Genomic DNA, 20,610 nt, shown 5'->3' with positions numbered 1-20,610 from the left:
CTCAATCGGAGTCCGGTGTTAATGCAGTTGGCCTCTTATTCCTTTCTGGTTGGTTCTTTCAAAGCTCAGGGACTGGCACGTACGATAACATTTTATCAGTAGTATTAGCATTCGGGAATAGTACAAAAATTACGAATGAAAACGCGAAACAAATCGAACATTGTTCTGAGAACAGCAATGCCATGGCTGGCGTATTTAAAAGCCCGATATATTCCAATAAATAGTTCTTCAAATTGCCAGGAATGCCAGTTTTACCTCCAAACGAGTTTTAGCCACGGCACTTTTTTATCTTCCGTTAAGAGCGAACTGTTGCAACATGTCCTTTTCTGAGTGTTCGCTGAAGGCCTGGACTTGAGCTCGATCCCTGGTCTCTTCCGGGTGAGAGACTGGGCGGTTGTCGGCTGGGGAAGCGGCCGGTGCGACGACAGCTGGGGAGGTGGCGATGGCGGCGGAAGATTTACTCTCGTCCTCGTTCTTCCCCTGAGAGAAAGCCTCCTGCAGCTGCAGCGCGTACTCCAAGTTCCACAGGACGTCTCCCATGGTCGGCCTGTCCACGCCGTGTTCGGCCAAGCATTTCTCCGCAGCCTCGGCGAACTTCTTCAGCGACTCGGGGTTGATGGTCCCCACGAGAAGAGGGTCGATGATCTTCTCGAGCAAGCCCTTTCGCTTCCACTGCATCGCCCACTCGGCCAAGTTCACCTGCTCCCTAGGAAGCTGAGGGTTCAAGGCAGGCCTCGCGCATAGTACCTCGAGCAGGACCACCCCGAACGAGTACACGTCCGACTTGTCCGTCAGCTGCTGCCTCCTGAAGTACTCAGGGTCCAGATACCCGAAACTTCCTTTCACCGCCGTGCTCACGTGACCTTGCCCGATGGGCGCATCCTTTGACAGTCCGAAATCCGCGACCTTGGCGATGAAGTTGTCGTCGAGCAGAATGTTGGTGGTCTTGACGTCGCGGTGGATGATCCCCTGGGTGGTGCCGGTGTGAAGATAGTGGAGCCCGCGTGCTGCCCCAATGCAGATCTCGAGCCTTTGCTTCCACGACAACGCCGGCAAGTTCTTGCCGTAAAGGTGGTCCCTGATCTGGCCATTGGACATGTACTCATAGACCAAGATCATCTCGGAGTTCTCATCACAATAACCGATCAGGGACACAAGATGCCTGTGCCTGAGCTTAGACAGCATCTGGATTTCGGTCTGGAACTCATTGATTCCTTGTTCTGACTGCGGATTCCCTCTCTTGACCGCGACTTTGGTGCCGTCGTCGATCTCTCCTAGGTAGACATTGCCGAAACCTCCGACGCCGATGATGGAGTTCGAGTCGAAGTTCTTGGTCGCTTCTTGTATCTCCGCGAACGAGAAGAACCGGCCCAATCCCAGGGTGGAGGAGTAGAAGTTGGTCTTGTGAGAACCCATTGAAGTCTTGCTGGACAGGAAGCTCGCGTCGCCGGCATGGAGCGGTAGCAACCAGGACGAGAAGCTGTTCCTCTTTTGCCAGTCTTGGGGCCTCTTATGCCACCTGAAGACCATCGCGCCGAGGCCAATGAATGCTCCGAACGCCATTGCGAATCCGACTGCCGCCACCGTGTTACTCGTAGATTTAGGGTCCTTCTTTCCGTCGACTCCGTATTCTCCATCCAAGCTGTTCACCGAGTTGCTCATTTTCAAAATCTCCACGCCGTTCAAGATTGCATTCACCGTGCCCGTGTCTTCATTCATCGGGCCGATCTGAATGCTCAGGCCACTGGCCATCAGGGTCGAATTCACGACGATGTCCTTGTAGTAAGGAATGGCCAAACCGCCCGTCAAGCTGGACAAATCGAGGCCCGACATCGCCATCTTTCCGTTGATATAGACATTGAAGTAGAGGTCATTGAGGGACTTGCTCACAACGTCGCAAAAATGCAACCGCACGACGTATCCGAAATCGGTATCGACGTTGAAATTCCACGTGATGTTGAAATTGGGTTGTTGGACATTGGCATTGGCCATCTCCACGGCGGATGCATACACAGCGACAGGTGCAATGAGCTTCGGAAAATCATCAGGATACTTGACGATGGACGAAGGGACGGACACGCGCTTAGCCAAGGACTTTTCCTTGAGAAACTGCGTATCCATGTCCCAGGATCTTCCGAGCGTGTCGTTCTGAGAAGTGATCACGGATCCCCCGACATTGAGTCGGTACACGACCTGGTAATTGAACAAGCTCAGACCTTTGTATTCCGTGACAGGGAAGAGTGAGGTGCCGCTGTTGGCGATCATGAAGTCTGGTGCAGAAACCACCTCGATGGCATTGATGAATGCCACAGAGTTCTTGACAGGAGCAAAATTCAGGGTCAACTGGGGGTTGGTCACGTTCAGCAGATACTCCTTGATTATGTAGTTAGTACTGTTATTTACGGAGAACCTGTGCAAGAGCACGACATCGTTGGTTGTGACGGTGAACATTGCGGTCTGGAGATTGAATTGGGTGCTGTTCAGGGGGAAGAAATGGAGCCTAATCCAATGCCACCCCGCGCTTCCCAGGTGAAAGGAATATGTGGCGTCGGAGTCGAACACCCGCGCTGTCAGATAAATGGGCGATGGGACATCGGCCGCAGGGACCGAGATTTGGATGTTGTCCTTGGCATCTAGGTATCCAGCAGAGTTCACGTCGGTCTTGAAGATTCTTCCATCGGGGAGGGTGGCCAAGGAGTTGGCTCCACAATCGATGAGGATGTTGTCTTTCGGAGAGAAGGCAGGCGTGGCAGCAGACGAGGCGGCAGTGGAGCCGCCGATGATGGCGAGGAGGAGGACCAGGAGGGCCGCCATGAGGGGTCGTGACGGCGATGTCGAGGGGGATAGAAAAAGAAGAGCGTTGACAGGTGTTCTGGGTTTATTTTCCATCTCCATCCCTCCTGGGTAAGGAGGATGAAACAGGGATTAGACTGGTCAGGACCTTGACAATATTAGTGGGTTATATCCATCTACAAAAATAGACAGGGAGAGGTGGGACTCTGTTCCCTATGGAGTTTGTTGCACCTTTGGTGTGAAGAGATGACAAGCTTTTCTTAGATATTGGAATGTTTGTGGAGAAAGATTTCCTTGTCCTAGAGAAAATTCCTGTCTTCAAATTTTGGGTGACCTTTTTTTAGCAAATCCAACAGTTTCATAGGAACAAACGTGGTCTCCCTTTGAAGGGGTCAAACACCTCTCTCTCTCTCTCTCTCTCTCTCTCTGATCGTTTGTAAAGTTTTGAGTTTTCAAGACATTGCTGTTGAATTGGGTTGTCAGGCATTGAGTCCAACTAACACGCCTGGAAATAGAAGGGTGCATCTCCGGTTACATCGTTCATGACAGACCGTGCATTTCACTGCAAGCCAATTGAGCATCGTAAATCTGCCCTCACAGACTTCCTCCGGGATCTTGAAACGTCTGTAGATGTATTCACATCGACTGAAACTCACAGGATACATGGTCGAGTGAATCCTCCTCCCCCTTTGAATTCTACGTAGTTGCAAGAGAAAAACAATGAGATTTGCATCCCAAAGTGAGCAGGAACATTAGTCTGCATCAATTGCGTCTCAAAAGAAGTATTCTGCATTGATGATTGGCGCTAGCCTCGTGCCAGATCAGATGATTCGGTAGTTTCTCCACAAGCTGCCCTTGGTACCATCATGCCAAATTCCTCTTGACGTTGACAGAGTGGAAGCTTGATGCTACAGCTTCAAGCTTCAGGTCTTTTTTACTGCTAAAACTTGCTTGGCATGGCGGCATTCGTTGGAGCTAGAAATAAGTTGCATTCTTGGACTGTTCAATCTGTATGGTCAAGTTCGCAGTCTAAGCCAATGTGAGAGAGTAACAGAAATCTTAAAGAGAAGATTGTATGTGACCTGCATGTTGAGTTTTGGTCTGATCCGCATGAAATACAAGATTAGTGGGTGACGGTTGTGATTATGTGCTGTGTATTGTTCTGTTTTCGGGACAAACCGAAGCTGTTTTTTCATGAATTGCATTTGGGACATCTACTAAAGTTATGTTTAAATAAGATCAAAATCTTTTTAAACCTTTCGATTATTAATTCATTTATTTTTAAAACTAAGTTCACTACCTCTAATTTCTCTATTCCGCTAATTTTAATTGCTCGATTAGTCAAAATTTAAGAGCGAGCGAGTACCTATCTGTATGTATCTAAATTTTCTTTGTAGTTATTAAAATTTTACATAGGAAAAGTATGTGTTTACTTGTCAGTGACAAGCAAACTTCCCATGAAAAGAAAAGTGAATTCGGCCCTATTAAAAGTTCACAACTTCTGGAAGATGACATCTTTTAGAGCATGGTAGGTATATCAAGATCCATCAACGAAATGGGTATACCAATGATGTGGCAAACTATGAATGGGCAATTAAGCACATCGACCTCTCTTAACACCCATTAACAATTTCTGAAAAGAAATCGTTCCCCGGAATAGAAGTATTACCAAACAGACTTTTAGGGGCGTGCATGATAAAATTCCTACTTCTCTATTTCTCCGTTTCTTAGAATAGGTTTGGAACAGAAATCTGTTTGGTAACGCAATTTGATATTTCTATTCCAGAAATAAATTTGAAAAAGAAATCAGAAGCTAAAATTTTTAACTTCTCAATTTTTGGAAATTTTTGGCATGCGCATCCTTAGTATACCTATTTTGTAACCAACACTAGCATTCTCAAAGTTCTACTTCTTGTTGAGCCCACAGATTTAACCAAAGCAGTCTCCACAAAAATGAGCAACCGTTTATCATATGAATCAGCAAAGCCAACAATCTGGAAGTCCAAAACCAGAAGGCTTCAAAAGATGTAGCCACATAAACATCCACAGTCGACAGTTCCATCTCGATCTTATTCGAAGGAAGCAAAACAAGGGCTTCAGTTTCATTTTCATGTCCCAGACTCACTAAGTTCCTAGTGGCTCCTCGTTTTGTTCTCCCACCACTCCAAGAACTTGACTTGTGCAGCCATGGTATCCAATCGGTACAGCTGCTTCGAATGGCTGGCGATTTCCTGTCCAAAGGTCCAGCCAAACACCGCCCCTGCTGCAAAGGATAGTCCAGCACCTGCCGGGAGGAACAAGAACGGTACCAAAGAAAGATAGAAAGAATTATAACTCCAGCCAAATTCCATTGACACCTTTCTAAAAGAGGCCGGTTATTTTAAAGTGAACTACTCTAGCTTCTAAACTAACCACGTGTCCTGAATTATACAATGTGAAACCAACAGAACAGACACAATGATGCCATACATGCTTTCAATATATCCAATAACCGGGTCCAATTGCAGATGAACTGTAACCTCCGAACAAGTACAACTGTCTAAGAAAAATGATGGATGGCATGCAACATTTCTAACCGCAATATCTAATAAAAGTAGAGCACAAAGGAAGGTGCTATACCTTCTTTTCTAGATACAACAGTAGTCAAAAAGTGCAGTGCAGAAAATGGGTGAATCAGCCATACCAGGTTTGAATAGTCTTTGCAAAAATAAAACATAATCCTTTCTGCTTATCATCAAGAATTTAGGAGCTTAATTAAACAAAATGGCAAGACGAAGAAAACTGAATTCCATTCCTCTGTTAAAAATGAGGCCATTAGAAGAAGATGCAAGAATGCTTAGCTTCCAGCAAACACTTGGAAGTTTCCCATGCTACAATCATTCAATACATCTTCAGTCTAGCACCTAAGAGGCAAGCGAGCACTTTCAATTGGCCCACAATGATAGAGGGGAAAGAAACACCCAATACTACAGCAGATAAATTTGGCAAGAGAAGCAGTAAAATACCATGCAAGCTCCTTGAATATTTCCAGGTAAAACCTGCTGTGGTCACTGCCCCAATCACACTTCCAACGGCCGCATAGTTCACTGCTTCCCTCGCTGTCTTCAGCTGAAAAGTAATGGAAATGAAGCTGTTACATACAGAATGCACACAGAGAAAAGCAAGATTTTTTCAAGTAAAAGCTGGCAAACATAATTTAACCATCTAACACTTAAACTTCCATCTCACAAATTCGTTGATGAGTATCGGCATACTTTAAGACACTTTAAAACTCAAGAAAAGTATCATAAAATCTCCATCATCTCTGCAGAACAAGCATTCACAGCTAGCAACAGAAAGCGAGCCAAAGCCAAAGAGCCTCACGAGGGCCAGTTATAAGAGAGAGCATAGTAGCTATTAGACAGCAGAAAGGCATGTCATTTCTTGCCATTATGATTTGGTAAAAAGCCAATGAAGGGACACTGAAGGTGGTGCAGGAACATAAATAATATGTTGCACAGTGATATTCGTTGAGCTGCAAAATTCTGAAATTCTGATATTGTTGTTTAGCAGTCAGCACAATTAAATGCCTCTTTCTGGATAAGCAACAGAAATCAGAGCACAGACGATTTGATACAACTGAAGTCGAAATGAGTTGATAGACATTAGTGGACCCAACAGATAAAAGTGACCACAAATTATACAAAATCACCATTCACCAGTTGCTGTCTCTTTTACTACCATCCCTTGCGAAACCATTTCCTCAATAGTGTTGCACATTAACAAACCAAAGGCTCTGCAAATTAATCAAACATATCTCCACAGTACATAGGTTCTTTTCCTGCTTGGCGACGGGAATTCCGAAAATTGCAAGGCTCTTTTGTATGGGGTCGTGCATATTGAGGTACTAATCAAAGATCATCAGCTAACAGCTGTAACAGTCTAGTAACTAGTAAAAGGCTGAAGATAATACCAGAATTGTTCAAGCGCAATCATGGAGCAAATGAACAGCACTAGAGGCAAACCCACTTTGACAAAGAGCAGATGGATAACAAGTAACCACACTCATTGAACTGGAACTACAACTCAAGAATCATTCTTCCATGCATCTCTATCACTGACACCCCTTCAAAAAAAAAAAAAAAAAAAAGAACAACTGGAGATATTGTCAGTTGTAGACCATCCCATACCGAGACTCACAGTTTTGTCCTTTGGCATATAGGCAAGCACTTTCCTGTAAGATCACCCATAATGGCTCTTGTGAAATAGTAATCTTTTCTCTTTACTATAAGATAAGTATATTAACAATATCAACAGGTTTTGATGGAATGACCAAATTCCCAAATTTCACGGCTTTCTAATCGGAAGCCATTCCTCGATCAGTGTAATAAAGGAACGGATTTTCTTGACCATGTATTCCCATACACTAAAACCTCGAGCCACATCTTTTCACTCGCATCATCGTATCGGTCCGTCACACCATCTAAAATCAAAACAACGCAGGAACGATCCGAAAGACAACGACCGGCACAAACACCAAAACATATATCGACGAGAAGTCACTCCAGTCGAACCGCACGCCACAATACTGAAAGACCGATCAGCACTACCAAAGTCTCCAACCAAACTCGACGAAGCTAAAACAGTCACGGCACTCAAATCACTCTAAGACAGCATCGAACGACATCGGCTCAATCGATCAAATCCCGCGACGAAACAAACGGATCGAAATCATCCAATCGGATGCGAGCGACGGAGAGAGAGAGAGAGCGAGCGAGCGAGCAGAAGAAACAACGGGAGAACGAAGGGAGAGAGAGAGAGAGAGAGAGGTGGGGGTGGGGCAAATCCATCAGGTATGAACGAGCGAGCAGGGATGGTGATTACGGTGGGGCCGTGGACGGGATCGGAGGCGATGAACTCGTCGACGTCGGAGGAGGACCAGGAGGGGAGGGGAGCGTCGCGGTCGGTGAAGCGGGTGTAGTTCTCCATGAAGGAGAAGCGCTCCCCCCAGAAGTCCTTCCACCCCTCCCAGTGCTTCCTGAAGAAGGACTTCGATTCTGCCATTTTCTCAGTCGCCGCCGCCGCCGCCGCCGCCGCCGATCGGAGCGCAGATAGCGATGGTCGAGATAAGCTCAAACCTCACTCAGATTCCTCTCTCTCTCTATAGGAGCCGGCGAGAGAAAATGGAAGAGTCCGAGGCTAAAACTGGGATTTTCCTTCTTGAGGTCATTCCAGTACCAGTTTGAAGGGGAAATCTAATGATTGGAAAATAATTACCCAAATTCTCTTATAATTTCTATTCAATACTTTAACTTTTCAATATCTTAACATGGCTCTTGAATTATATGAAAATATTTAATAATATTTTTTTATTAATTTAAATTTAAAGATAGTATTAAATGTTTTCATAATCTTAATTCAAAAATTAAAGAACGAAATTACATATGAAGTCAATATTGAAAGACAATTTACATCATTTCCCTTTAACGATTGTCTTGTGCAAAGAAAAGTAAATCACTGATTTTTCATTGTCATTTGATTAATGGGGTGTAACTTTTAATATGGTACTTGTCTAAAAAAAAAAAAAAAAAAAAAAACTTCTAATATTGTAATGCCCGATTTGACCTATAACTAAGATTGTCCGGCTCAGCTTGTGCTGCCGGCATGGGGGAGAAAATCCAATTTCTTTCTTCCTCTTTATTAAAAAAAAAAAAAAAAGGAGTAATAGCCATAGCCATGAAAGACGGATGGGGTTGACCTTTCGCAATGGTAGGCGACATTTTCCGTTAATTATTCCTCTTTGTATGCGTAGGTACTCGGTTTGAATGTCGTGGATAACCTTATGCCATACTGGAATTCCTCGATTTTCATGAGGAAAAAGCGATCCCCATCAAAATGTCTGCATCAACAAGATTCAGTCTTTACTCTCAAGTTTGGACCACAAGAGGCATTGTCAAAGGACTCAAACCATGGATTCTGTCCCTACGAATTTCTTGACCTCTTGCATAATACTTGATGCCCCCTAATTTTGCATTAGAATCGCGGTAAAGCACTAAAGAAGCCGATGATTACGCCTCGCAATGGTAGATTTTGCTCTTGGCATCGACGTAGTGCAGCATAGTATGCCATGGCCAAAAATTCGTCGACAAAAGACATTGTCAAGAGGCAACATGCGGCGTACTCTCACAGACAATTCGTTGCAGACTCAAGGAAAGAGGCGAAAATATACATAGGAAATGGCCCTTCTTCAACGTAAAAAAAAACATCTTCATCGCTTTCTCTTCGCGGCAGGAGTGGAACCCGACCCCCCTCGCTTAGCTGCGGTGGCTGCTGATCCACCTCTTCCTCTTCCTCTTCCTGCTGGTTTCTTCTTTGCACTCGAGTTCTCATTACCCTTCAAGTCCAATTCCACTTTGATAGCTACGCAAGGAAATAAATAAACAGAGGCTCTAGTCAACACAGAGAACACAGACGAACTCCCGCCAGTGCTCGGGAAAAAAAGTCCGATGATCATATTACCTTTAGAATTTAGTCCCTCGAGGTCCAATTGCAGCTTCTTCTCACCATTAGCAGCATCCTCTGCAGACCACGAGAAGCGGAGAGAATTACTAGATACCAAAAAGGGACAGGGACGCTACAACCAAGCATCAGTTGAACCCAGGAGAATACTTTAAGAAGAGTTTCTCTATCGGCTCTACAAATGCTTACTACCAAAAAAAGTGGCGAGAAATTCACAATGCAACACAAAGGTGTCACAAAGTATCCCCTTGATTCAGCATGAAATGCAACACAAAGGTGTGGTGTTGAACCTAAACCCAATATCCCCGTACGTCAATGGAAACCACTCTTTTCTACAATAAGGAATCCCAAACTCTAACCATCTCCACAAATTCAAAGATTTTCTTGAAGCCAAGATTTCAAAAGAAATTTCTACTCGAAGAAATTGTGACCTGGGGCATTATTCAACATGTAAAACAGTACCCATTCATCAACATGAAAAAAAATGTAAAAAGCAGACTTTGGCCTCTTTATACGTAGCAAGGCCAACAAAAAATTATGTCTTTAGATTTACCTTGGTCTTCCGTTTCAGAAGAGTTCTCCTCTTCACTTTCTGCCAAGGCATCACCATTTTGCTCTCCCAATCCATCATCAGACGGTTCTAAAATAGCTGCAATCCTCTTTTTAGGCGCTTTCTTTACTCCTGGTAGTGTAACTAAATCTGCAGCTCGTACCATCCTGGACCTGCTGCTTTCATTATACGACCTGGTCAGGGCAGATTTGACAGCTGGTGGAATGCCATCTAAGGGATTTGGATGCCCCTGAAGGAAAGAGGCACAGAAATGCATGAGCAAAGCTTAGAAGCATAAGCCGACAAGAGAGCAGGAATGAGTACCTTAGATTTTGATAGCTCCACCATAGTATCAAAGTCTTCCTGACTGATTGAATATGAATTCATGAACTCCACAACTTCTGCAACAGCTTCATCCTGTTCAGAACAACACATGATAGCAACAATAATTTTCCCAGAAACTCATTAAAGCAACAAAATTGAAAAAAAATCAGCTAACCAACCTTAGGCAGCTTTCTAAGAGGATCAGTCAATCTCTTAAGGAGGAGGGACAGGTAGTCAACTCGCAAAGATTCCCTGAACAGTACAATTAAAAAATGATAACCACATAAAACATAAGGTGAACCGGCCAGTACATTCCCATAAAAACTCTAAGATGACATAAGTACCAAAAAAAAAGATAAGAAGATAATTTCACTTCACTTTTGGACCATTTTGTACAAATAAAAGAACAAGTTTCCCCAGTAAAACAATATTACCTTCCAGAATTAGATTCACGAGAAGCAAGAATATGATCATGCAGATCGTCCAAAAGTCGAAAATTTTTGCCCATCGTTGAGTTCTTTCCTAACCAGCCACCGAATCTGTTGAAATTACGCTCACCCTGAAAGCATCAAGAAGAAAATGCAACATTAACATCCAAATTTATGCAACTTAAGTAAATCGCTGAAAGTATGTGAGGAAGCAGGATTTTCTTGTACAACAAAAAGAGAGATCCACCTATGGAACTCACAATTCTAGGACAGAAAACAAAAACGAAAATTGGCAGAGATAACACGGATATTTGCAACTGCTAATCACACAGGCATCCACATATCTTGTGATCAGTAGCTATCACTTATTCTTAGAAATGATATGCTGGCATATTGCCCATCAGGATTAAGATATTGTCAGTGAGTAAAGTACCTGTTCTAGTGTCTCCCTTTGCCCATGCATCAACGCAGCACTGAATGAAAAGCGATATGATGAGAAATTTGAAAGGAGCATACAAAAACATCTTGAGAAATATGTAACACCAACTCCAGCTTATACAGAAAACATACGGGATTATACAAGAAGCAAGGCAACTAGCTTGAGAGAGCTGCCATTGGCGATATCTTCGTATCTGTACATTTATAATGTCCCCATCGGCAATAGATTCAGCAGCCCGGGCAATTAAGGACATGCGTTTTATCCCATTATCATCCTTACCACCAGCAAGAGGTCTGTAATTCATATAATTTTCCTGAGGCACATTTAACCACTTATATGAGAATACAAGATATAAAGATTCTCAAGAAAAAGTATTCCATAAATGTGCATCCCAGCACGAGCAAAATAGAACATTAAGGCAAAATGAGACAAGGGCAAGTGCGAGCAGAATAGAATCCGAGCTTTTACAGGAGGTTACTTGAGGCAGATACAATTCCAGAGTAAGGTCTAAACCTGGGGAACTACTTATCTATTTCTTATCTACCTCGAATTAACACACCACATCCAAGGGAATAAAATTAAAGAAACCTGTTCAGTTGAAAAGAGTGAATTTTCAAAGCTATATTTGTCACGCCCCGAACCCTGAGCATGCTAACATCCCTCAACGGTCGATAAATTGCAACGTCCCAGAACTCATCGCTGACCCATTTTTTTTATCTTTCGATTAAGCATAAGTGAAAGCATTTAATACATCAACCAACACCCAGTCAAACATAAACATAGGGATAGTAAAGCAGTATTGACCCTTGTAAATCCTTATATTTGAGGGATCATCCCTAATCGAATTTTCTGGTCTTTCACATTTTAATCCTTTAAGGCCTCACCCAATTGATAGGTTAACTCATGAGTGATCAATTCAAAGTAAATTAACTATCAATGCATTGGTGGAATACCTATTTTATATATTTCGAACGGGGCCAAATTTCAGGATATCATAATATTTGATCTTCATGTTCATGTAAAAAATATGACCTTATATTGGCGACTACTATTTAAGTCGATGTACTTACTTCTCAGCCACACCGAAACATACATAAGGGTAAGTTGATGGTCACCAATCGGAACATTCAAGATATTGGTGAATTGGTGTTGCCTTTGCAAACAGGTAGTTGAATCCATGGTGCTAAATGTGGTTGGTCAAAGATGCTTTGGGATTTGATCTTGATGGTGGGTATTCAATGGGTAAGTTTGAAGTAAATACAAGATGAGCTAAGAGTGTCATTGGGCATATGCATTATCAAAAGAAGAGGAAGAAGATTCAGGTGATTTTTATAGCAAATTTTTGGCTAATTTGGAGGGAAAGAAATAGCAAAATCTTTAGAAAATTAGCAAATTATATGAAAATTAGGTATCCTTGGCCTTCTACTTTGAATGTCTGGTATATGTGGAGAAAAGTCTTCATGCCAACGCAATTTCCTTACCTAGTGGACTCCTTATCTTGTAGTTAATTTGGCATAGGGGTTGTTATCCTGTCATTAATTTGCAGAAAAAGATTTCCTTTTTTCAACTTTGCGCCAATCGAGCCAGGTAATTACCATGACGCTTGACTTATATTGATAGTGCAAAAATGTAGAAACTGCGTTCTTCTGAAACTTCCCTTTTTCCCTATTCATCAGGTAACTCGCATGACCCAACACGGAGAAAAGAGATAACTCAACAACATTTGAGCAGAGCAGCCAAAATTTGGCATGCTCATGCCCATTTAATTCCATTTGTTTGATCATTCCAAAATGTTCCGCCTTTCATACCAAGACCAGCCTGAATGTGGTATACTAAGTAGGCTTTTTGTTTGTCCAGAAACAAAATGCTTCCATAAAAAACGCACAATACCTATTAAGTGTGTCACGTAATAAATGTGTTAGTCCCTGTCAAGGCATAAACCGTGCTGTACAGATTGTTATTGATGCAGGACACAGAACATAAATAATGCCAGAGTCTAAAGATATCAGAAATGTTAAGCTTATTAAAAAGATGTCAAAAACATACCAGGCCACATGGGCCCCACGCATGCTTGTGTCAGGCTCTTTTAGTTATCTAATATAGTATTAATTGAAAACCTAAGTGAGAAATGCAGAGTGCCCAGTCCAAATCATTAGGTAGCTTTCTAGAAAAATTAAGGAATTTCAGAAGAGAGGTCCCTATCGATGAACTACAACACTATGATACCAGAACCAAATTTTTACTATGAAGCTACACCCAAAATCAGTAGATATGACAAATAGCAACAACAAAGTTTTCAACTGCCTAAGACAAGGTTCAAAGAGAGTAGGTGAAATTCATAGATCATCTTTCTTCAAATTAAATATACCTAAAGTTTTTTCTTGATTCAAATTCAAGTTTTTTCTTTGGTGTCACTCTGCAAGGTGAAAATTCCTTTGGCAGTGCAAAAGTTACCCCCCCCAAAAAAAAAAAAATACAAATAAATAAAGCAAGGAACCTGTATAAGAAGAGGGACCAAATCAGGATCACTCATGCTGAGGTCGATCCGCTCATCCATTCTTAATTTGCCCCCATTGAAGCCAAACAACCTAGGATCACGTAAGTACACATAAATAACACTGCTACCATGCTAGGAAAGTTGTCACCAAGAAAGAAAAATAATAAAGAGGTGAGAAACTGGTGAAGTCATACTTATCGACAGCTGTGAAGGGCGATATATCTTCATCTTTTGCACCGCTAAGAAGGCGCTGTTTCACATCATCATAGTTGATCGCTGACATCGAGAGACTCATATACTGCAATTGATTGAGTGCCAAACGGATATCTCCATTAACTCTTTCAGCAAGTTCCTCAAGAGCAATCTGAATCAATCGAAAGGTCAGAGTCAATCCATTAAGTCAGGGAGAGAACTCTTTGCAGAAAAAACCTGATAAAATTGCTCAAGAGTCAAAAGTACACAACCATTTTACTATTGTTTTTTATATCGGAACAGTGGAAATATGACATCCTGCCAATTGCACATGCCAATTGTGGTATTTCAAATAAGCTTCCAATTTCTCATGATAGGAAAGAAAAAAACTGCTCCCCTAAGTCCATGCAGTAAAAACCATTCACAATTTCCACACGCATTCTCTTGCAAGGGACATCTAAGTTCAAGAATCTTGTATCCCTGAAAATACCTCTTTAACTTGAAGGCCTTCTGCTTGAGCTATATGCATTAACCTCTTTGCCATCTATCAGATGAAAATATAAAGAATGAAGATGCATTAGAAACTCATAGCAATTTGGACTAAATAGGCCCTTCCTGACAAAGATTAAATCATAACAAAGAGCTAAGATCGTCACATAGGATACAAACATTGTGTTGCAAGGTTGCCAACAGTGTCTGCGAGGGAAAAGCAATAGTAACAGAAAAGAAGAAAAAATTCACCAAAATACCCAATACAACAAGTCACCTTAAAGTTAAAAAATGCAACAATTATATTTCATTTTATTTAGATTGCGTGCCTATCAAGGCCAAGACAAATTTTAAGTTCTCGTTCACTTGAAGAGACTTTTTTCTTGAGTTTAGGAAACTTAATCCCAAAGGAGCAGCAGGCACCAAACACTCACCGGTCAGCAAGAATACATTTACCAGCCAAAAAATATTATGAGACTACTAGCCAAGTTAAATAGCTTACGTTCTTCATTTCAAAAATAGAGCGCCAATTCTAGCTATTAGGGATAGCTTAGATACATACTGAAACCTCCACACAAATTCAAATGAACTAAAATATTAGAATTAGATCAAATGCATGAAAGTTATTGAGATGGCCAAGTGGGCTTATCAAACTAATTGCATTGAACATCATAACATCAATAATATCCTACGAAAATGATATGACTAACTCTATGATAATTTCATTCACCAAAGGGGAACAGGAGAACCAGTTGCTTTGTAGGTTTGCAACGTTCAGAAGCATATGGTAGTTCAAAAGAGAGATGGTCAAATAAGCTCACCAAGTTAAGTGCATTGAACATGATAGTGCAAATCAGATTCTAAAGAAATAGATGTATGATAAATCTCTTAATTAAAAGAATGGGAGGACCTGTTGCTTTGTAGGTTTCCGAAAGTTCAGAAGCAAGCAGTAGTTCACAAGACTTTTCAATTTCTGACTGTAGCGATCATTACAGATGCAAATAATTGGAATTTTGGAGATCTTTATGCTGGCAATAAGATCTGCAACTCCTCCTCTATCTCCAGCAGACATTCCATCGACCTCATCCATTATAAGGACGGATTTGGGATGTTTAGACCTGCAACCAAAAAACAAACCTTTGACATTTCTCGCTACTTTCTGCCACATGCACAGAAGAACAAAGAATTCGTGACTAACCAATCCATGTTGACACTTAGGGATTCATTGCTCACGAGTTCCTTAATGGAATTGGCATTGCTGCCTCCTATCCCTTTAGAGATCTTGCTGTCAGCCTTCCCACGACTATCACTAGCATTCACCTGAAAATTGGATAAAAAGACAAAAAGGGTAAGTAAAAGGAAGAGATGGAGGGCAAGAGGTTGACTTTAGAAATCAATAACACATTACCTCAACCGCCTGAAAGCCTAGCATCTTGCAAACCACTTTTGCTGACGTAGTTTTGCCAATACCAGGAGGTCCACTTAACAGAACAGCTTTCTTAGCGCTAGGATCAGTTTGTTTTTTCCCCTTACCTTTCTTTCCAGTATCAAGAAACTGTTCATTCCAATGTGCCAACCAGTTATGGAGCTGAGTTACCTGTCATCATTCGAACTTTAACCATAAAGATGTGCAGATATTTAATTATTTTAATGTGACCACAGTAGAGTACAAAAAGGAAAGATGATGCACCAGTGACTGATTTCCAATGATGTCATTTGGAACTTTTGGCCTATACTTTTCAGTCCATGTCAAAGAAGACGGTTTAGTAATTTGATGTTTCTTCAAAGCAGCACGGGAGTCTGATGCCAAACCTTGAGGGGATACACCTGTTGCCAACAAAGGCTTGTAAGAAAGGCTCTCCAGTGAATTATACCATACAAAATGACTGGCAGGACTGGAAACAGACGAATTAAAAAAAAAAAAAAAAAGACAGACCGGAATGAGCTGATTTTGCAAGCTAAAAACCTGCTTAACAAGAAAGTTTCTGCAATTATGAGTACCAACATTTTGTTGCATGTGGTGCAAAAAAGTTATGGCGCCAAATACTGTTTTCAAACAAAATACACACATTCTGCAGCTCATGATTGGCCCAATTGTCATTTCATCAACCCGTACATCTTTAAAAATATGATAAGATCTTAAGTAATTTAGTTTTGTACCCTGTGAATTTCAAGGTATTGCAGAATACCTTTTAATCAATTAAGCATGATGTCAAACAGCAACCAAAAACAGCTCCTAATAATCGTACTCTTAGTTAGTACTGCTCTTGCCAACAAAACATGACCTTGGTTTATGCTCATCAGTAGTGGAAGCCAGAATTACCCAAAGTGGAAAAACAAATGCAACGTCAGATATTCTCCATTCCAGGCAAAAAGCCTCGACAGTCTAAGACTGTTTTTGCGTGTCCCAAAACTAAATTTACTTGAATAGTTCCAGTGGCATTTCAAGCCAGGCGTGTTATCCAACAACTCTTCTCATACATGATGTTCTTGTGGCATGTTGTTTACCAAAATTAATCTGGAACTCATGCATTATCCCAGGGTTTAGAGCATGCAAATTCGTTGTTTTTTCCTAAACTCCTCAACCAAGGATATTTATAATTCTGTATTTCCTTTGCTTGCCATGCCATGACCTGAAGACTTTTTTGAGATTCATTTAAGCAGAAAAGGACTTGAATGAGCACAAATATTGTCTGGAGAAATGAAGTGATGTAAAAACAGCATAACACACAATATTGCATAGAAGGATGACCAATAAGGAACAAAGATCTATTAAGGCATACTTTTCGGGTCAATTTTTGGTGGAGTTTTCTTAGTCAAAGATGGCACAGCTTTCTCTGTACTACTGGACTTCTCTTGAACAGGTGTTTTTGTATGAATTGATGACCGGATCAGATCAAACAAACCATCCTCCGTGAGAAAAGTTGTTCTGAATCATAGAAATGAAAACCACAAATGAGCACTGCAAACTAACTGTTTTAATACTTTAATAAAGACTGATATCCAGAGAAAGTACCCGAGCTCTTTCGCCTTTGCGGATTTCCGTCCTTCGATATCTTCATCACATAACAGGTAATTCTGGCGACAGAATTAGGAAAGTAAGTAACTCAGATTCAAATAACACTCTTAATACTAAATCATGAAAGGAATATGAGATGACCGTCTTCTTGCTGACTGATCCGGTAACACGACCACCATGGCGTTTAATTAGATCCTCTGCTTCTTCTCTCTCCAAACTGAAAAATTGTAAATGTGCCACTAATTAATCTACAGATACATAAAACATTGAAAGCATAAGCAACCAAGAAAGAGACATCCTCACATGTTAAGATAATCAGAAATATACAACTGGGTATTTGGAAACAGAATTTATAACTTAGAGAAAGGGGGAAATGATTGGAAGTACCTATCAAGTGTTCCGCTGATTACAAAAGTTAAACCTGCTAAACAATCTGGAGCACCTTCAGGGACTTCCTGGCACATAATGAATTAAAAGTAAACAATATAATTAATTACAAGAAAGCATTGTATTCCAAAAAAATAAGAAGATATTGAGGATAATGAGCATATTTTACCTTCTGTCCCTTATGAGGAGGATCTTTCCTCTCTCCAAAATTCATAAATCCACCTCGTCCACCACCACCCCTGCCTCTTCCACCAGCTGGAGCGGCAGATGCACCTCTACCACCACGACCCCTTCCACCAGACTTAGGGGGAGATTTAGCACACTTATGATCATCATCGTCGCTCTCTTCAATATCTACTGGTTTCTTTGGAACTCCCCTACCAGAACCAGACTTCAGTTTCTTGCTAGGTGTGACATCAGATGGTTTATTAGGAGTGGACAAGACAAAGTCATCGTCGTCGTCATCGTCATCCTCAACTGTGTGCATTTTTTTATGAGGAGGCGGTTTCAGAGATCCTTCGGTATCCTTTTGAGGTTTTCTTTTGGTTGAAACCTCTTCTGATTCTATTTCATCTTTCGGCTTCTGCTTCTCTGCAGGAAAATACTTGCTGGTTTTCCTCCTAGCTGAATTCTCCTGAACCGGATGCACCTGAATTTTTAATAAGCAAGTAAATATATCAATTGCCAGCTAAGTTCCTGCTTTAGGATTTTCACTCAATCAATGCATGCTTCCTTGTTTTCCTCATGAGAATTCATTTTGTCGAAGAAACAACCTGATCATTGAGAAGTATTTTTCAACCAAAATTCAGATTGTTTTGCAGTAATCCCTCAAACAACCCAAAGAAGAGACAAAAAGAATGGCATAATGAGAAACCTGGGGAAAAGAAAAAAGACGGCTATGCTTAATTATCTGACCAGGCTGCCTTTCCACGATAGGGAATTGAACATTAGAGAAGAAAGCTTGGTATTTTTCCTCTCAGAGTTAAAATTAAACTAACCATCCTGTCTGACACCATTGAATGCTTATGACCTCTGCAATTCGAGGATACATACGCATCCGAAGAAAAACACCAACTCATTCGATCTGCCCTTTTCCTTTTCTTTCTTCCCCCAATATTCAACTGCTAATTTAAGTACACAAATCAAAACACCAAGGAGAGACACACCAGTTACTGATCAACAGCAAACAGATAACAAGGAATGCACTCACAGGCTTATCAGGCTGAGACTTTGCCGGAGGGGTCTTTCCCGAATCGCTCGACCCGGGTTTCCCAAGCTTTGCATTGCCATTGCCTTTGTCATGCGACTTCATAAACCACTTCCTGATATCCGACTGCAATCCCCAAAAACAGTCCGTAGATTTCCATCAGCACAATAATACACCACAATGTCAGCAACCCACAGCTAAAAAAAACAATTTTTTTCCGCCTCGGCCAACAATAGCTGAATAATCAGGAACGCAATTTCGCACTCAAAAAAAAAAAAAAAAATTGCGACCCAATTCAGTTAACCCCACCGTCTCCGGACACAGGCGGAGAGCACAAGAACCTGCAGGCATCGCAACCCATTCGCGAAACGACCAAAAAGAACGGACTTTAGAACCCTAGCTACTCACCATGGCTGAGCTCCTCGACCAGTCCGCGACGTTCTGGCGAAGGAAGGAACGTGGAGAGATCGGCGAAGCGGCGGCGGCAACGATTCAGGCAGGCGAACGAGGAGGAGGGAAAGGGCCCAGGGAGCGACGGCGACGGCGACGGCGACGGCGACGGCCTGCGGCGGTGGAATGGCGGGACTCGAGCCCTGGTTCGACGCGAGGTTTTGCCGAGACGAGAAGGCACGAGAGAGGAAGAGAGAGAGAGAGAGAGAGAGAGAGTGGGGTGTGGGCTGGAAGGCAGAGGCGAGTCGAGCGAACTCAGCACTGAGTCGGAGACTCGGAGCGACTCCCGCCGGATTCTACCCCTGCAGCTTCGCTGCTTCCCTTGCGCAAGGACGACAGCGCCTTCCCTTCTTGACCGGCCGCTTCAATTCTTCTTAAGCCTCTTTTCCAAAAATCTATCACTTATATTATTTTAAAATAATTATTTAGGGCGTGCATGGAAACGTTTCTAAGAAACGTTTCCGGCACACTTTTGTACAGAAAGTGTGCCCGAAAAAAAAGGAACAGAAACGCGTTTGGTTGCGTTTTGTTTTTTTTTTTTCGGAACGAAATAGAACGAAAAAGAAACGAAAAAAAGTTGTTTCTTCAGAAAAGAAACACTTCTCGGAAGAACAAAAGAACAAAAACGAAAGAAACAAAAGAACAAATTCGGAACAAAGCGAAGAATTCTTCGTGCGTGCTCGTCGTCGCTCCTCTCGGCTGAAGCTTCGTTCTTCCGTTTCCGGCGTGTCTTCCATCTCTCCGGCGGCTCCCACTCGGCTGACTCTCCGGCGACTCCTCACTCCGGCGACTCCAGGTACGTTTCTGGTGCTCCTCCTTCTCCGGTCAGCGTCGCTCCCCGTTCGGCGCTCCTCCTCCGGTCAGCGTCGCTCCCCCTTCGGCGCTCCTTCTCCGGTCAGCACTGCTCCCCTTCGGCGCAACAGATCTGGGACGGCTCGCTCGGATTGCTCGCCCAGATCTACCGTGCCGAAGGGGAGCAACGCTCGCTCGAGAGCGAGCTGCAGCTCGATCTGCAGCTGCTCGAGCAGCAGCTCGAGCTCGAGCCGCAGCTCGCTCGAGCAGGTCGCTGGAGCTGCTTGAGCTGCAGCTCCAGCGAGCTGCAGCTGCTCGAGCAGCAGCTCCAGCAGCAGCAGCTCGCTCGAGCAATTGCTTCCTTTCGTCCACTCTCAGGCGTGCACATTCGTTCTCCTACTCTGTTCATTCTTCTTTCCCCTGTTCCGATGTTTTCTTTGATCGATTCGATGATGTGCCAGTACCTTCAGATTGAATTTTCATTTTGAAAGTTTTTGTGGGTTTATGTACGTCGGGGTGAAGTATCGCTGTCGAACTTTACGCCC

The 20,610-nt window shown here is 42.5% G+C and overlaps 3 protein-coding genes across 3 annotated transcripts; all 3 read right to left on the bottom strand.

Annotated features, from left to right (window-relative positions):
- Positions 1-161: 161 nt before the first annotated feature.
- Positions 162-2,814, bottom strand: LOC104421375 (probable receptor-like protein kinase At4g39110). The gene has a single exon (XM_010033291.3). It carries the CDS (start codon positions 2,812-2,814, stop codon positions 286-288), a length of 2,529 nt encoding a protein of 842 aa, XP_010031593.2. The 3' UTR covers positions 162-285.
- A 1,873-nt stretch (positions 2,815-4,687) lies between these two features.
- On the bottom strand, positions 4,688-7,968 carry LOC104421374 (succinate dehydrogenase subunit 6, mitochondrial). Its single transcript, XM_010033290.3, has 3 exons — positions 7,657-7,968; positions 5,799-5,901; positions 4,688-5,077 (listed from the first exon to the last, which is right to left on the bottom strand). The coding sequence occupies exons 1-3, from the start codon at positions 7,834-7,836 to the stop codon at positions 4,926-4,928; spliced, it is 435 nt and encodes a 144-aa protein (XP_010031592.1). The 5' UTR covers positions 7,837-7,968; the 3' UTR covers positions 4,688-4,925.
- Positions 7,969-8,676: 708 nt separating this feature from the next.
- Positions 8,677-19,630, bottom strand: LOC104421373 (replication factor C subunit 1). Its single transcript, XM_010033289.3, has 22 exons — positions 19,232-19,630; positions 18,827-18,949; positions 17,786-18,265; positions 17,617-17,684; positions 17,371-17,446; positions 17,227-17,288; positions 16,994-17,139; positions 15,901-16,037; positions 15,619-15,807; positions 15,409-15,530; positions 15,121-15,328; positions 14,212-14,265; positions 13,724-13,893; positions 13,530-13,620; positions 11,164-11,345; positions 11,027-11,066; positions 10,600-10,724; positions 10,345-10,417; positions 10,166-10,258; positions 9,845-10,091; positions 9,292-9,351; positions 8,677-9,192 (listed from the first exon to the last, which is right to left on the bottom strand). The coding sequence occupies exons 1-22, from the start codon at positions 19,232-19,234 to the stop codon at positions 9,041-9,043; spliced, it is 2,901 nt and encodes a 966-aa protein (XP_010031591.2). The 5' UTR covers positions 19,235-19,630; the 3' UTR covers positions 8,677-9,040.
- Between the last annotated feature and the right edge of the window lie 980 nt (positions 19,631-20,610).

This window comes from Eucalyptus grandis, chromosome 10, assembly GCF_016545825.1.
Source record: "Eucalyptus grandis isolate ANBG69807.140 chromosome 10, ASM1654582v1, whole genome shotgun sequence".
Lineage (NCBI taxonomy): Eukaryota > Viridiplantae > Streptophyta > Magnoliopsida > Myrtales > Myrtaceae > Eucalyptus > Eucalyptus grandis.
This window is presented reverse-complemented; position numbering and strand designations above follow the sequence as displayed.

Bases quoted from the DNA above. Each gene is read 5' to 3' on its own strand.
- LOC104421375 (XM_010033291.3), bottom strand. From the start codon at position 2,814: ATGGCGGCCCTCCTGGTCCTCCTCCTCGCCATCATCGGCGGCTCCACT.
- LOC104421374 (XM_010033290.3), bottom strand. From the start codon at position 7,836: ATGGCAGAATCGAAGTCCTTCTTCAGGAAGCACTGGGAGGGGTGGAAG. The intron at 5,902-7,656 runs GTAATCACCATC...ATTACTTTTCAG, and splicing joins ATCCCGTCCACGGCCCCACC to CTGAAGACAGCGAGGGAAGC. The intron at 5,078-5,798 runs GTATTTTACTGC...TCCTCCCGGCAG, and splicing joins ATATTCAAGGAGCTTGCATG to GTGCTGGACTATCCTTTGCA.
- LOC104421373 (XM_010033289.3), bottom strand. The intron at 15,329-15,408 runs GTTAGTCACGAA...TTTTGGTTGCAG, and splicing joins CTAAGTGTCAACATGGATTG to GTCTAAACATCCCAAATCCG. The intron at 10,092-10,165 runs GTACTCATTCCT...TCTTTCCTTCAG, and splicing joins TGGAGCTATCAAAATCTAAG to GGGCATCCAAATCCCTTAGA.